We start from the raw sequence: 18,152 nt of genomic DNA on the forward strand, positions 1-18,152 counted from the left end.
TCCAGCGAAACCTCGCTAATGCAACGAACGAGACACACCCTCCCTCCTTCCCGTAATCTACCTCGGAAGTGAAGATAAGGGTCCCGAATAAACCCAGAAACGAAATGCCGGAATATGAACAGCAAAGTTTCCAAGGGCAGTTTAGTCTCTATAGCTTCGGTTAGAAAGCAAGAGACATGGGAATAAAAAAACATCACCACATAAAACCCATCACCAAGGGAAAATGTAACAAGATTTGTAAACCCCAACACCAGTGTTAAAAATTGGCAGATAATGGTTCACACAATAAAAAACCTCGAAAGCTCAATCGGCTAGAGAGGTGGAACCATGCCCACTGGAGAGAACTGACTGACCGAACCGAAAGCACGCTCACTGGAGAGTCTGTCAAGTTGGTAAATGACGGATGAACGCATTCTCGATCGGACGGCTCCAAATAGCCGCTGAGCAGATCTCCTCAATGGGCAGGGCTGCAGCGTAAGCTTTCGATGTAGCAACTGCCCTAACCGAATGAGCTTTCAACCCGACAGGCGGGATACGCCCTGTTTGAGTATAGCTCATGTGTATGGCAGAGACAAGCCACCTAGAAATGGTTTGCTTGGTCGCCGGAAGACCAGCCTGAACCCCGCCATAACAACAAAACAATTGGTTACCCTTACGGGTACCCCTTGTTCGTTTGATATAAGCCTTAAGTGTCTTAATGGACATCTAAGACGTGAGCGTTGTAGAGAGGTACCGGACAGGGAAGGCTGAGTGAAAGCTGGGAGCTCAATAGCCGCCACATGGAAGGACTATCCTTCTTAGGACGGTAAGTATCAGGCAGCCGTATGCTAACTCTGTCTTTGTGAAAAACAGTAAGCGCGGGATCGGCCGACATTGCGTGAATATCGCCAACCCGCCTGCCTGAAGTCACCGCCACAAGAAACGCCGTCTTCCACGTCAACAGCTGGAGTGAAAGAACCGACAGATTGTGAAACAGTGGACCGGACAGCCAATCAAGAACGATTGACAAGTCCCACTGGGGACTAATCCGCCGGACAACCGGACGGATTCTGTCCACGCCTGCTAAAAAGCGCTGTACCAGAGGGTGCTGCCCCAAGAGAGCACCGTCAACAGGAATGTGAAACGCAGAAATAGCTGTAGAATATCCTCGAACAGTTGAAGCCGCTAGACCGGCTTCCAACCGAGACTGGAGGAATTCTAACACACAGACTAAATCTGTAGAAAAGGGATCAAGAATCCCCCTGTTGACACACCAGCGCGAATAACAGGCCCATCTATCCTCATATTGAACGTTTGTCGAATCCCTCCGCGAAGCCAGAATTGTGTCTGCAACTGGTGCAGGAATTCCGCTCGCATGGAGGCGATCCCTGATAGCGGCCAAGCCACCCACTGAATCCTGGGATTCGGGTGGGGCGCTCCGTTCTGGGATAGGAGGTCCGGTCGAAAAGGTAATAGAACAGGAGGCTGAGCCAGAAACCTGAGAATTACCGGAAACCAGCTTTGTGCCGACCAAAGGGGTGCCAGAAGCACAAGTAGCCGAGCTGGTTGTGCGGTCAGTTGCGACAGGACCCTGGAAATCAGTGGTATCGGGGGGAACGCCCACAGTACCCTGTCCGTCCAATCTAGCTGAAAGCCGTCGTTGACTAACGCACCCTGGACTGAAGAACAGTTCATGGAATGTCCGAAACACTGCGACCGCGGACACCAGATGAGCATGTTCTCGGATGAGGTTATAGAACAGTTGCGTTTTGGGACGTTCAGTTATCCTATGGATGTTTTGTTTTGTTCTCGGACAATGTGTTGTAAATGCGCGAACACAACGCCTCGCGGAAACGCTACTGCACGAGAATTCCATGAATGAATGTTTGTTATATAAACGTATTTCGTGATACTTCGGACAGAGTGTGTGTTTAATGAGTGTGTTAGAGACTGTGGGAAGGGTATTAGTGTTAGAATGTTAGATGGTTGCGTCGAACGAACATCTGTGTGTTGGATGTTGACGCGTTTGAGATGATTTGGTCATAATCGGACCTCAGCAAGGTATTGAAGCTTTCGTACAGTATCTTGCATTCGTTAGTGTATATATAAATTTACAATTGTGGGGAAATAAAATTTGGATTAAATAATTAGAATTTTTGTTTTCATTCCACTGCAAAACAAAATGGTAGCAGAGCGTGGTTATGTTATGTTAGGTTAGGTTAGTTGCCGGTGAGTTCAGTTGCGTGTCAAGATTAGATACAGGTTAGATTAGTGGAAGGTTAGTTTACATGCAGGTTAGGTTAGTGGCAAGTCAGATTAGTTTGTCATCATGTCGGAGAAATCGATGAAGCAAATAGCTTCAAACGTTGAGGTAAAGGTTCCTAAAACAGACGTTGGTGACAAAATTATCAAATTAAAGAAACAAAAAGCAGCAGCTAAAACTGCATTTACAAAATGTAAGAACAAGTTGTATAACTTGATAGAACAAGTTGATGTTCCTTCCCGTCGGGAGGTTAGAGATGAAATTGACAAGGTAAGTTCACTTCACCTTAAGGCAGTGAATATCATGGTTGATTTGATTCAGGCATATTCAGATAGCGGGGACACTGAAAACAAAAATCAAGTCTACAAAGAACTTGCGTCTGTAGAAGGGATTAATGAAGATGTTGTTAAAATGGCACAAGCATACTTGAATGACAGATCAGATGCTACTTCTGTAAGCAGCATAAGAACAGGCTTATCAATGCTATTCCATTCTCAAGATCAGACAAAACAAAAAGTACAATCTGATAAGAATACAAAATGCAAACAGAACAGTGACAATGAACAAGCCATACATAAGAACGTGGTCACAGGAAAACATGAGAAGAAAGTCGAATGTTTAGATGACAAGTTGAATGTGGTTGAAAGTTCTGGAGCACATTATGATCGCAGAAGTACGAACCCTGTCACAAAACAAAATGAGCTTGGTGTAGATATGTGGAAACAACTCAAAAGGGTGTCGATACCCACATTTAATGGTGACATTAAAATGTATGAGAATTGGAAAGCAGCATTTGTAGCTTGTGTGGACATGGCGCCAGCCACCCCCGAATACAAACTGTTACAGTTAAGACAATGTCTTACCGGAGAAGCATTGAAAGTGATAGCGAGTTTAGGTCATATGCATATGACATCGCATTAGAACGTCTTGAACGCAAATATGGTGGCAAAAGACGTAACATTGCTTTGAAGTTAGAAGAGGTTACAAAGTTCAAACCAATTAGGGCAGGTAATGCCAGGGACTTAGAGAGGTTTGCAGACTTGCTTGATATTTTAGTGGCAAACCTTAGAGAATCAGACAAGTTAGAAGAGTTGGGTGATGGGACCTTATACTCACAATTATTAAAGAAATTAACAGAATCCATGGTAATACAATATCAGAGGTGGATATTTGAGACCCAGAGACAGGAATCTGTTGAAGTCCTCAGGGAATGGATTCTGCAAGAATCAGAGTTTCAGGTCATTGCCAGTGAAGTCATAAATGGGGTTGCTGAAAAGCAGAGGTCACATGAGCGATAAAACATCGGGTAAAAATGGGACTTTCTTTGGCAATAAAGAGAATAAAAGTCAAACGGGTCCATGTCAAATGTGTCCAGGGGCAAGTCATGAGATGTGGAAGTGCACAAAGTTCAAAGCATTGAGCGTTAGTAGGAGGTGGGAGGTTGCAAAGAGGTTGAATCTTTGCTTCCGTTGTCTAGGCTCCAACCACTGTGGTAGGAGTTGCACTAGGTTTAGTGAATGTGGGATAGGTGGTTGTTTTGCAAATCACAATCGCTTACTTCACACTGATCAGAAAGTAAGGGATTGGACAGATTGTGCAAAAGTAAGTCGCCCCCTAAATCCAGTAGATGAAACACAAACAACCACAATGTCTACTTCTAGGTGTGACATGTCATACACAGCATTGAGAACTGTCCCAGTAGTTATCACAAATGGACATCGCAGGATTACAGTCAATGCTCTCTTAGATGATGCTAGTTCGCAGACATACATAAATGAAGATATAGCTGCAGAACTTGGGTTACAAGGACATTATCAGAAAGTGTCAGTGAATGTTCTAAATGGCAGAAAGGAGAGTTTTGAATCAATGTCTGTTAATTTTGGGTTAGAAAGCATTGATGGTTCAGTTGATGTATCAATGTCAGCTCTTACAACAACAAAAGTTACAGGCAAAATGCAAGTAGTAGACTGGGAGAAACATGGACATAAATGGAAACATTTGAATCACATCAAATTCCCAAAACTTAGTTCTCGCATCGTACTGTGGTTGATGTCCTCATAGGCATTGACTACATTGACCTTCATCGGTCATATGAAGAGGTAAGTGGTGGTCAGGGAGAACCTGTTGCAAGACTTACACCTCTTGGGTGGACATGCATAGGACGTGTTCATGGTGAAAATGAAACACATTTTGCAAGAACTTTTCTCATTGATAACAATAGAACAGAATTGCAGAATCTAAATGCTTTAGTGCACAAGTTCTGGGAAGGAGAGGAATTTTCATGTAGCACAATAAATGACTACAATAACGATGAATTGTCTGCAGTTGAAAGCGTTAAACAGACACTTCAGTACAACAATGGTCACTACCAAGTAGGTATACCTTGGAAATATGACACACAGATGTTACCAGATAACTATAAGATGGCTGTCAATCGTCTTCTTAGCACTGAGAAGAAACTGTCGAAGGACAAAGAGATGGCTGAAGCTTATTGCTCAGTTCTAGATCAATATGTGCAAAAGGGATACATTAAGTAAAGGTATCAGTCATTGGAAAATGAGAGTAAATGGTTTCTACCTCATTTTCCAGTAGTGCGATCCAGACAGAACTACAACCAAAGTAACGCGATTGTATTCGATGCTTCTGCAAAGTGTCAGGGTGTTTCACTCAATGACATAATACATCCAGGGACCGAAGTTGCAGAGTGATCTTTTGAAATCTTGCTCCGATTTAGGAAGCAGCCCATAGCACTTGTTTGTGACATCTCGAGATGTACCTACAAATTGAGGTGAAACCTGAAGATCGTGATATACCTCAGGTTTCTGTGGCGATCCATGAATTCAAATGAAGAACCACAGGTGTATGAGTTTAACAGGGTGTTGTTCGGTTTGAATTGTTCACCATTCTTAGCATAATACATTTCACAAGAACATGCAAAGCACATCAGAATGAATTTCCACTTGCTGTAGAGACTGTAGTAAGCTTCACCTATATGGACGATAGTATGGATTCGGGTAGAAGATGACATGACTGGGATAGAGCTGTACAATCAGCTGAGTGAGCTATGGCGACACAGCAGGTATGAACGCCAGAAAATGGCTTTCAAATTCATTGGATGTCCTTGATGGAATTCGTTAGAATCTAGGGCACAGAAGGTAAACATAAACAAAATGAATTGCCTTCAGTGAAAACACTAGGTCTTATGTGGATTGCAAATGATGATGAGTTCAGCTTCTGTATGAATGTTCCTGAAGACATTGTGAGAATGACCAAGCTTAATGTTTCTCAGTGAAATTGCAAGGATCTTTGATCCGCTTGGACTCTTGACACCTTTCACCATTGTGGGGGAAAATGATGATTCAAGAGATGTGGATATCAGGTTTAGGATGGGATGAAGAGCTTGATCCAGATCTGAATCTTAGAACTTTGAAATGGGTAAATGAGGTTAAAGAGTTATGCAATATCAGAGTACCCACGGTGCTTGAGAATCAAATCTGAAATAGAAAACAAAACATTTCATGTATTTGCAGATGCATCACAAGATGCATATGGGGCAGCAATATATGCAGTCTATACTTACCAGAGTGGGGAAGTGGTCAGTCGTTTAGTTACCTCCAAAAGCAGGGTTGCTCCTCTTCAATCTGTAAGCATTCCAAGAATGGAACTGATGGCGGCAGTCCTTGGGGTGAAATTGTTTGTTGCTTCAGCAAAAGGTGTTAGAAATGTCCACTGTCAACACCTATTTTTGGTGTGACAGTATGAATGTGTTATGTTGGATAAAAAAGCCAGAGTAGAAATTACAAGTCGTTTGTGGCAAATCGCATTGGTTATATCCAGGAACACACCAGTCCATATCAGTGGAAATATGTTCCATCTACGGTTAAATCCTGCAGACATACTTTACCAGGGGTACATCAGTGAAGAACCTAGCCAGTAGTACATGGCTGACAGGACCAGCATTTCTGACACTCACAGAAAGTGAATGGCCAGAACAAATAATTGGATTTCAAAGTGATGGTACTTTAGAAATGAAGAAAGTGTCCAGAAAAGGAAGTTGTTACACTAATGTCTGAAGGTGAGGATGATGCATGGCATCTTCATCCATCCAGATATTCTGACTGGAAGAGGTTGACTAGAATATATGCTTGGGTAAGCAGATTTGTTACCAATGCACGTATTGCACCAAAATTACGACACATGGGTAATTTGGAGGTTGACGAAATCGAAGATGCAGAAATGAGAATCATCAGTCAGACGCAACAACAGGAGTTTGCGAAAGAGTTTTCTGCACTGCAAAAAGGAAAACAGCTTCCAAAAGACAGCAAACTCATTGGACTCCAGCCAATAATCGATGAAGAGGGACTAATTAGATGCAGTGGCAGACTGAAATATGCTGACTGCTTGTCTTGGGGAGCACGAAGTTCCAATAATCTTACCTCAGAAGAACCGGGTCACAAGGCTTATTGTGAAACATTACCACAAGCGGGTAAACATGCAGTAGGTACTAATCAAACTTTAGCTGCTCTATCCTCAAAATACTGGGTCATTGCTGCTCGTGAAGAGATTCGAGCATGGGAGACAGAATGTGCCTTTTGTCGGAGACAAAAAGCTCAACCGAGACCTCAGATTATGGCTCCACTTCCAAAGCTGAGAGTTAGCTATTCACTGAGAGCATTTACTCATGTTGGAGTGGACTATGCAGGGCCTTTTCTGACTATCCAAGGGAGGTCAAAGAAGAGACAAAAACGATATTTGTGTCTTTTCACGTGTTTGTCCACTAGGGCTGTACATTTGGAAATGTCATATGGTCTAGATAGTGACTCGTTTTTGAATGCTTTTTTCCGCATGACAAATAGACGAGGAATGCCAAAAGAAGTCGTATCCGATAACGGAACTAACTTTGTAGGCGCTGTGAAGGAATTGAGAGATCTGGTTGAACAACTTGATGCGACTCTTGAGATCATCCTTGACTAATAAGGGAGTCGTCTGGAGATTCAACCCTCCTCATGCGCCACATTTTGGTGGTGTATTTGAATGCATGATTAAGTCAGCTAAAAGAGCTATCTTTGTCATTCTGGGTAAAGGTGATGTCACGGATGAAGAGCTAACAACAGCATTTACTGCCGCAGAAGCACTCATAAATTCTCGTCCCCTCACTTATCAAAGTGCTAACTGCCAAGATGATGTACCGCTAGCGCCAAATCATCTTATGCAACGGGCAAGTCGGTGGAACATTTGCTCCAGATAGTGTTGATAATAATCATACAACCCCAGAAAACGATGGAGACCGAATACAGGAACTGGTGAGGCACTTCTGGAGGAGGTGGTTGAGGGAGCTACTACCAACTCTTCAAGTCAGGAAGAAGTGGAGAGGCTAACCGCTAATCTAAAGGTAAATGATGTCGTCATCGTAGTTTCACCAGATTCTCCCGTGGAAGCTGGCCTTTGGGGAGAATCATCAACACATATCCAGGCAAGGATGGACATGTTCGAAAGTGGTACAAGTAAAGATGGGGAAAACTACGCTGATGAGACCTGTGGCGACGGTGTGTCCCTTTCGAGTGGAACTCGGAGGATGACTTGAGAGAACATTAAGCAGATCAGTCATGTGGAGGTTCAGGGCGATATGTTCATGCAAGCAGTGGGAGCAGGATCGCTAAGGTCAGTCTGGAGGATGGATCGCTCGTCGTCTGGAGGATGGATCGTTCGTCGTCTGGAGGATGGATCATCGGCTTCCGGAGGATTGAATTCGAAGGATCGTTGTGTAAAGCATTGACTTTTGAAGATTCGAATTAGGATACCAAATGACTATTTTAGAGGATCAAGAAACAGGATGTGTTGTTTATTGAAATGTGCATTTTTCATTTTGTGATTCATGATTCATGGATATCAGCAGAACATATGATAGACAGGAGTCTATCATGGAGGGGGGAATGGACTGAAGAACAGTTCATGGAATGTCCGAAACACTGCGACCGCGGACACCAGATGAGCATGTTCTCGGATGAGGTTATAGAACAGTTGCGTTTTGGGACGCTCAGTTATCCTATGGATGTTTTGTTTTGTTCTCGGACAATGTGTTGTAAATGCGCGAACACAACGCCGCTGAAACGCTTACTGCACCGAGAATTCCATGAATGAATGTTTGTTATATAAACGTATTTCGCGTGATACCGGACAGAGTGTGTGTTTAATGAGTGTGTTAGAGACTGTGGGAAGGGTATTAGTGTTAGAATGTTAGATGGTTGCGTCGAACGAACATCTGTGTGTTGGATGTTGACGCGTTTGAGATGATTTGGTCATAATCGGACCTCAGCAAGGTATTGAAGCTTTCGTACAGTATCTTGCATTCGTTAGTGTATATATAAATTTACAATTGTGGGGAAATAAAATTTGGATTAAATAATTAGAATTTTTGTTTTCATTCCACTGCATAACACACCCGGATCCGGAATCCGGGAGCAAAACACAGGAATCTGGTTCGTCACCCCAGACGCAAACAGATCCACCTGGAACGACCCGAACAACTGGGAGATAATTCCGAATATCTCCCGGTCGAGCATCCACTCGTGTGGGGCTAGTATACGCCGTGAGAGCGCGTCTGCATGGACGTTGTCTACCCCCGGGAGATAAACAGGCAAAACCTGAATGTTGAACTGATCGCACCACAGTAGAAACTGCCACGCCTCCTGAAGGAGCGACGGAGACACTGTGCCGCCTTGCTTGAGAATGTAAGTCATGGCCGTTTGATTGTCCATTTCTAGACGAACCACACGGCCCTGCACCAACACCCGGAAGCACTCGAACACCTTGCGGACTGCTCTCAGTTCTAACACATTGATGTGTAGGCTGACCTCCCGCTCCGACCAGAGGCCGGAGGCTGAGTGCTCGCCCAGGACCCCCCCCCAACCTGTGAGGGAGGCGTCCGTCTGAACTGAGAGGGAAGGTGTCGGGGTGTCGAGGGGGATCCCCTTGGACAAATTCCCGACGTCCGTCCACCATCGCAAGTGAGGGATTATCCAGCACGCACAGTGTGGAGGCTCTGCTTAACTGAGGCCCTAAGGCCCGTAGAAGCCAATCGTCCAGGTACGGGTGACAACACCTGCCCTGAGACCTGGCTAACTGAGCTGGGATTAGCATAAGTTTGGTGAACACCCTTGGCGCTGTGGAGATGCCGGAGGGGAGCACGCGAAACTGGTAGCATGTCCCGTCGAAGGAGAACCGGAGGTACTTCTTGAATTCGGGGTGCATGGGAACATGGAGGTATGCGTCTTTGAGATCGATTGACGTAAGCCAATCCCCTGTCTCGACGGAGGAGATCACTGACCTGAGTGTCTCCATCCTGAAAGACGGCACCTCCAGTAATTTGTTCAGCCCTCTGAGATTCAGAATGGGTCTGAACCCTCCGTCCTTTTTGGTCACGAGGAAGTAGGTGGAATAAAACCCCTCTTCTCGCTGACTCACAGGAACCACCTCGATGGCCGCCTTGGTCAGTAAAGACTGAACCTCGGCACGGAGGACTTCCGCCTTGTCGCGGGGGGTCGGCACAGGCGTGTGTCGAACCCCGGAGGACGGAGGATCGCGCCTCCACTGTGGCAAATGGCCATCCCTGAGCGTGGACAGGACCCAGGGATTTGAGGTGGCTGCCTCCCACTCCCGGAGGAATAGGGCTAGCTGGCCGCCGACAGGGATGTGTGGCAAGAGGCAGTGCACCCCCACCGTCGGCAAGTCTCTGCTTGCGTGAGTGGGGGGCAACAAGGGCTCTGGGGACAGATAGCCACAGGCGGCGCAAGCCCTTGACGGCACCCATCATCTGGCTGGCACAGCACCTAATGCTGTCCCGAGCCAGATGCGAGTGTACATCCGTTAGTTGCCGCGCGAGCACCGACTCCGATGAATCGGCACCGCAAGAGCTGTGGGCCACCAGCTGTCCCTGCAATGCAGACAGGTAGGCTGAATGGACGGCCACTTTAAGTTGCTGAGCCGCGCACCGGTAACATTCTTCGAATGACCGGTAGGCAGACTTCAGCGGTAGTGATGTACTAGCCGGAAAAGGGGGGATGCGCCTGCCCTGCCTGGCCGAGGCCAGGGAAGACGAAGACGACCCTCCTAATGTAACTGAGGCAAAGACGCACTCGTCCACCACTGGTGGTTCGAAGAGCGTCTCCTCACCTAACTGGTACCGCCTGCCGACGTCAGGCAAATCAAAGCGCGAGCGAGTACCAGCCAGGAGCGGATTCACCACCTCACTGACCAGTGATGGGAGAATGCGTAGGCGTGCCTCTGCGACCCGGTGAGGTGCGAACGCCTCACCCGGGAGCCGAAACTCCGCGGGGTCGGGTGCCGGGACGGGAACAGCCACCTGCGGCAGGACTTCGGCGATCTTATCCCGAACCTGCCGCAGTGACGAGGCAAAGGAGTACGGTACTCCCGCCTCCAGTTCCTCCGTCCCTTCCTCCTCCTCCATATCGACCTCGGCAGAATCCTCGGCCATCATCATCTCAGACTCCTGAGAGAACGCCGAGGAGACGCCAGAGGCAGGACCAGAAAAAGTCATAAGGTCCAGAGGAGCCAGGGGAAAAACATCACCCTGCCGGGAGGAACCCGCGCCAGGTCGCCGAGTAAAAACGGTTAAACGAATCAACAGGAACGCTTTGTACAGGTGCTGAATCAAGAGGGGGGGTGGCGGGTACAGAGATGGAAGCAGTAGGAGATGCCGAAGGGGCATGAGTGCGTGACGAAGCCGGCTTGGTAGCCTTAGCTTTCTTGGGAGCCGGCTCCGCGTGGGAAGCGGCTCCTGTGGACCCCTTTTTTTAGCTATGGGAGCGTTTGGACGGGGGATCCTGCGCCCAGAGATCACCCCCCGCCCGAAGCAGGTTGCTGTAGAACAGCGTGTCTATCCGCCTCGACCGAATGGTTTGGGGCGAGAACATGGCACATGCCGCACACCCCTCTTCCTCATGTTCCTTCTGCACTAAACAGCGTAAGCAGACCTCGTGGGAATCCCGTACGGGGATTGCAGCAAGGCAGGAAGTACAGGGTTTAAACTGCAACAAGTAAAAAACCTGTGCAGCAATCTACCCTATACCCACATACAAATACATGTAAAACAGACGCATGGGCGACACAACTAATGCGACAACGTAGCATGCAGTTGACAACCTAGTACACACTGCAGCATAACTAACAATTACGTTTTTTTTAGCGTAATATAGAAAATGCGAGCAGTTGACATACACGCCTCCTACACGCACAAAGATACAAATAAAACCACTAAAACCACCTGTAACATTGAAAAACCACATGGGAAACCAATGAACAGGAAGGCTAGCGAAGGGACCTGTCCGCCATCTTGACACGCACTAGCGAGCAGTCAATCATGACAGGTACCAAGTTACAACGAGAATTTATGAATGAAAAATTCAGAAAGAACCTCCAATTAAGCCCATGCAGGGAAAAAAAAAAAAGAGAACCATACATACAGTTGCAGTTTCTGGAAACACTCATAACTCTCTTAGTCGCAAGGAAAAACCTTCTGGTATGGACCCACGTCTTGTCGGTACAACGACAGCATGGAAAGTGAGGTACGAGGTTACGGTCTAGAGTTACCTGCTCTTGACTGTAGGGGGCCAGAGGGCCCTGTAAGGGTGGTCTCACAAGACAAAACGTAGTTTTTGTTTTGTAAATATTTTATTCAAAATATTGTTACAACTGTCGTAGGGATTTTAAATGGACATTTAAATGCTTATAAGTACCCCAAGGAGGAATATATAAAAAAGAATTAAAGATTGTAAAACAACAATACCAAGCCGCCTCCTGTCACCCACAGTCAATTTTCTGGGCCTACCTGCGCCTCCATGGTGCTCAATGCCATATCCATTTCCAATATTTTTCAAAACACGATAAACAGTGGACAAAGGGATGTCTGTTCTACTTGAAATCACTTTAGCTGATCTGATGTCCTTGTTATAATACTCTAAAATCAACTTCCTCATCTCTAAATCATCCATACTCAGGATCACTGAAAATGTCGTCTGCTAGCAAGTTAACGAAGGGGGATAACTCTTCACAAACTAATGAAAAAGGATAAACGGAGTTGTCTCTCTTGAATGAAACCAAGCACTTGATAGCTGGTCAAGGTTTTTTATACTAGAAATCCAATTAAACATATTCCTAAAATTCTCAATAATTTCTGGTCATACTATAATAGTAATATTCCAATAATATTAAAGAACATAAAACCTCTTTAGCCAAAGAAGACAGCAAATCAGCTCTCTCAGACAACTAACAGCTATCAAATTCAGTTTCATAAAGTCGAAATCCTATCCACCAAAATTCAGGACCTTGCCAAAAGGTTCTAGCAGCCCGTTCTGCTCCCTTGGGTTGGGTGTAATTGTAAATGTTAGCACTCCTTACAGCAGACGGGTTGAGTCTAGGATGAAAAGAGGTACTAGGGGCCAGGAAGAGGTACTAGGGGCCAGAGAGGTACTAGGGGCCGGTTCTGCTTGGTAGGGGGTGGGTGTAATTGTAAATGTTACTCACTGCTCTTGACATGAGACAGGGGTTTAGTCTGGGCCTGGGATGGGAAGTGGTACTGGATGAAGCAGTCAGTCTCTCCCCACATCATGTTGTCAAACAGCTTCAGATCCCGAATAGCCTCAATCACAACCTCAAACACATGCTCAACTGCAACAGAAACATTTAGGACATGATATGCATTTCTGTATTATCCTGTAGACATCAGCATCATCCGTCAGTGAGTGAAATCACCATCTCTCTTATAATAAGCAATGAGATACTGGTGCCACCATCAACACTTCAAGCATTACTGGTGACGTCTCCTTACCCAACACCCCACAGGTAAGAGCCACTAGAGATATGAATAGTATAAATACCTGCTGAATCCATGGATGGAGGGTGACCATGAGTATCATCATGGGCAGCTATGTCATGTCTGAAACAGAAGTATAGAATAATAATACAATAGGTCACAGGTTGGAGACAGGTGGGTCACAGGTGGGACAATATGGGACAGGTGGGTCACAAGTAGGAGACAGATGAGACAGGTGGCACAGGAAGGAGACAGGTGGGCCACAGGAAGGAGACAGGTGGGTTACAGGTAGGAGACAGGTGGGTCAGGTGGGTCACAGGAAGGAGACAGGTGGGACAGGTGGGTTACAGGTAGGAGACAGGTGGGTCACAGGAAGGAGACAGGTGGGACAGGTTGGTCGCAGGTAGGAGACAGGTGGGACAGGTGGGTTACAGGTGAGACAGGTGGGTCACAGGAAGGAGACAGGTGGGCCACAGGAAGGAGACAGGTGGGTCAGGTGGGTCACAGGAAGGAGACAGTTGGGACAGGTGGGTTACAGGTAGGAGACAGGTGGGTCACAGGAAGGAGACAGGTGGGACAGGTGGGTTACACATAGGAGATTGGTGGGACAGGTGGGCCACAGGTAGGAGACTGGTGGGTTACAGGTAGGAGACAGGTCGGACAGGTGGGTCACAGGAAGGAAACAGGTGGGACAGGTTGGTCGCAGGTAGGAGACAGGTGGGACAGGTTGGTCGCAGGTAGGAGACAGGTGGGACAGGTTGGTCGCGGGTAGGAGACAGGTGGGACAGGTGGGTTACAGGTGAGACAGGTGGGTCACAGGAAGAAGACAGGTGGGTCACAGGTAGGAGACTGGTGGGTCACAGGTAGGAGACAGGTGGGTCACAGGTAGGAGACTGGTGGGATAGGTGGGTTACAGGTAGGAGACTGGTTGGACAGGTGGGTCACAGGTAGGTGACTGGTGGGACAGGTGGGTCACAGGTTGAGAGGCAGGAGAGTAATATTTGAGACACTAGTAGGTGGACCACAAATGAAACAGTGGAAAGACACAGGTGGGTGAAGGTGAGACACCTATTCAGAGACTAGACACAGACATTAGGGACACTTTGCATGAAGTTACACACTCAGCAGACTGTTTGCAGTCCTCTCTTACTTTCATGTTGCATCTTATTGCTGTCCTTACAGCAATTTCCTATCTTGTACCACAGATTTTGCTATGATAAAAATCAAACTACCTCCACAGTATTTGGAAAACTCAAAGAGATTACTTACCTAGTTTTCAACATGGACAATTCTATGCTAATTCTTTTGCATTAACATCAGCATGTGACCAAAACGTACGAGCTGCTGACCAAGAAAGTAATGGAAGATGAAATGACACTTATCCTGTTATCAACACAGTAGCTATCTATCTCAACACACTTTGACATGTTCCTGTTTGACCTACCTATCTTGACATACATTGACATGCTCTTGTTTGACCTATCTTGACATACATTGACATGCTCCTGTTTGACCTATCTTGACATACATTGACATGCTCCTGTTTGACCTATCTTGACATACATTGACATGCTCCTGTTTGACCTATCTTGACATGCTCCTGTTTGACCTACCTATCTTGACATACATTGACATGCTTCTGTTTGACCTACCTATCTTGACATACATTGACATGCTCCTGTTTGACCTGTCTATCTTGACATACATTGACATGCTCCTGTTTGACCTACATTGACATACTCCTGTTTGACCTATCTTGACATACATTGCCAAGCTCCTGTTTGACCTGCCTATCTTGACATTCACTGACATCATTCTGATTGATCTAGCTGTCTCAACATACATCAACATGCTCCTGTTTGACCTACCTCTCCAGACTGTTAAGCGGCCTCTCTGGGATCATCACTGAACCATCTCCATCCTGCTTGATCCGCTGCAGACTTGCAATCTGTACACAACAGTTGGCTGTGAGTCACCCGAGACAATACTGACTCCCGAGGATGGCCAGTTGTAAGTGGCTGATTGTGTGAGCAACAATTTATCTTTGTAAAATGACCTAACTAGGTCACAGGTGTGGGTTGGTCTTTCCTATATGATGCAATTCTACTTATCTTTGATACTCAACAGGGATTTTGACCTTCCACTTTTGGTGATCTCACTAACCGGATTGGACTGAGGATCTTAGATCATTCAAAGCACAAGGCAGAAGTGTTATTTTAAGTTAACAAATTAGTGGTGCGAAACCACTGGAAATTTTCAGGGAATTTATCACGACTTTAAATAAGTACTGGCCAGCATGTGGAGTTAAAGAAACACCCACACATACCTGTTCCGCTGAACCCATTGCTAGCACCAGTCGGAGTTGTCCGAAGTTGAAGCTGGTGAAAGGATCGGTAATGCCGAAGTAGTTGTCCGCCGCAATCACAGGATACTGTCAGGGAAATAACAGCTGTCAAAACTAAACATTGTTCTTCCCTATGTGTGACATGTTTTAGTGGGGATATTTCATATGTGAATAGGTCATGTTTGATTATACCTACATAATGTACCCCTGTTGTACACCTACTGTAAGGAAGGTACATAATGTACCCCTGTTGTACACCTACTGTAAGGAAGGTACATCATGTACCCCTGTTGTACACCTACTGTAACGAAGGTACATAATGTACCCCTGTTGTACACCTACTGTAATGAAGGTACATAATGTACCCGTTGTACACCTACTGTAACAAAGATACATAATGTACCCCTGTTGTACACCTACTGTATGGAAGGTACATAATGTACCCCTGTTGTACATCTACTGTAACGAAGGTACATAATGTACCCGTTGTACACCTGCAAGGAAGGTACATCATGTACCCGTTGTACACCTACTGTATGGAAGGTACATCATGAACCCCTGTTATACATCTACTGCCAGGGAGGTACATCATGTACCCCTGTTGTACATCTACTGCCAGGGAGGTACATCATGTACCCCTGCTGAACACCTACTGTATGGAAGGTAGATAATGTACCCTGTTGTACACTTACTGCCAGCGAGGTACATCCTGTACCCCTGTTGTACACCTACTGCCAGGGAGGTACATCATGTACCCCTGTTTTACACCTACTGCCAGGGAGGTACATCATGTACCTCTGCTGAACACCTACTGTATGGAAGGTACATAATGTACCATGTTGTAAACTTACTGCCGGGAGGTATATCATGTACCCCTGCTGAACACCTACTGTATGGAAGGTACATATTGTACCCCTTTTGTTCACCTACTGTAAGGAAGGTACATAATGTTCCCCTGTTGTACACCAACTGTAAGGAAGGTACATCATGTACCCCAGTTGTACACCTACTGCCAGGGAGATACATCATGTACCCCTGTTGTACACCTACTGCCAGGTAGGTGCATCATGTACCCCTGCTGAACACCTACTGTATGGAAGGTACATAATGTACCCCTGTTTTAACCTACTGTAAGGAAAGTGCATCATGTACCCCTGTTGTACACCTACTGTAAGGAAGGAACATCATGTACCCCTGCTGAACACCTACTGTAAGGAAGGTACATAATGTACCCCTGTTTTAACCTACTGTAACAAAGTTACATCATCTACCCCTGTTATACCCCTACTGCCAGGGAGGTACATCATGTACCACTGTTGTACACCTACTGTAAGGAAGGTACATAATATACCCCTGTTATACTCCTACTGTATGGAAGGTACATCATGTACCCCTGCTGAACACCACCTACTGTATGGAAGGTACATAATGTACCCCTGTTGTACACCTACTGTATGGAAGGTACATAATGTACCCCTGTTGTACACCTACTGCCAGGGAAGGTACATAATGTACCCTGTTGTACACCTACTGTAAAGAAGGTACATAATGTACCCCTTTTGTTCACCTACTGTATGGAAGTTACATAATGGACCCCTGTTATACCCCTACTGTAAGGAAGATACATCATGTACCCCTGTTATACCCCTACTGTAATGAAGGTACATCATGTACTCCTGCTGAACACCTACTGTATGGAATGTACATAATGTACCCCTGTTGTACACCTACTGTAAGAAAGGTACATAATGTACCCCTGTTATACCCCTACTGTATGGAAGGTACATCATGTACCCCTGCTGAACACCTACTGTATGGAATGTATATCATGTACCCCTGCTGAACACCTACTGTATGGAAGGTAGATAATGTACCCTGTTGTACACTTACTGCCAGCGAGGTACATCCTGTACCCCTGTTGTACACCTACTGCCAGGGAGGTACATCATGTACCCGTTTTACACCTACTGCCAGGGAGGTACATCATGTACCTCTGCTGAACACCTACTGTATGGAAGGTACATATTGTACCCCTTTTGTTCACCTACTGTAAGGAAGGTACATAATGTTCCCCTGTTGTACACCAACTGTAAGGAAGGTACATCATGTACCCCTGTTGTACACCTACTGCTAGGGAGATACATCATGTACCCCTGTTGTACACCTACTGCCAGGGAGGTGCATCATGTACCCCTGCTGAACACCTACCGTATGGAAGGTACATAATGTACCCCTGTTTAAAACCTACTGTAACAAAGTTACATCATGTACCCCTGTTATACCCCTACTGCCAGGGAGGTACATCATGTACCACTGTTGTACACCTACTGTAAGGAAGGTACATAATATACCCCTGTTATACCCCTACTGTATGGAAGGTACATAATGTACCCCTGCTGAACACCACCTACTGTATGGAAGGTACATAATGTACCCCTGTTGTACACCTACTGTAAGGAAAGTACATCATGTACCCCTGTTGTACACCTACTGCCAGGAAGGTACATCATGTACCCCTGCTGAACACCTACTGTAAGGAAGGTACATAATGTACCCCTGTTTTAACCTACTGTAACAAAGTTACATCATGTACCCCTGTTATACCCTTACTGCCAGGGAGGTACATCATGTACCACTGTTGTACACCTACTGTATGTAAGGTACATAATGTACCCCTGTTTTAACCTACTGTAAGGAAAGTACATCATGTACCTCTGTTGTACACCTACTGTAAA

The 18,152-nt window shown here is 45.8% G+C and overlaps 1 protein-coding gene across 1 annotated transcript in view; it reads right to left on the minus strand.

Annotated features, from left to right (window-relative positions):
* The window catches only part of LOC124269072 (C2 domain-containing protein 3-like), an 86,124-nt gene that overhangs the window by 44,423 nt on the left and 23,549 nt on the right, over nt 1-18,152 (minus strand). The window contains exons 22-25 of the mRNA XM_046704084.1: nt 15,400-15,504; nt 14,942-15,021; nt 13,138-13,196; nt 12,785-12,928 (exon numbers count right to left, since the gene is read on the minus strand). Coding sequence (XP_046560040.1) covers nt 12,785-12,928; nt 13,138-13,196; nt 14,942-15,021; nt 15,400-15,504 — 388 coding nt within the window. The remainder of the gene's footprint in view (nt 1-12,784; nt 12,929-13,137; nt 13,197-14,941; nt 15,022-15,399; nt 15,505-18,152) is intronic.

Source organism: Haliotis rubra, unplaced genomic scaffold (assembly GCF_003918875.1).
Source record: "Haliotis rubra isolate DU_JTF1 unplaced genomic scaffold, ASM391887v1 Scf1418, whole genome shotgun sequence".
Classification (NCBI taxonomy): Eukaryota; Metazoa; Mollusca; class Gastropoda; order Lepetellida; family Haliotidae; genus Haliotis; species Haliotis rubra.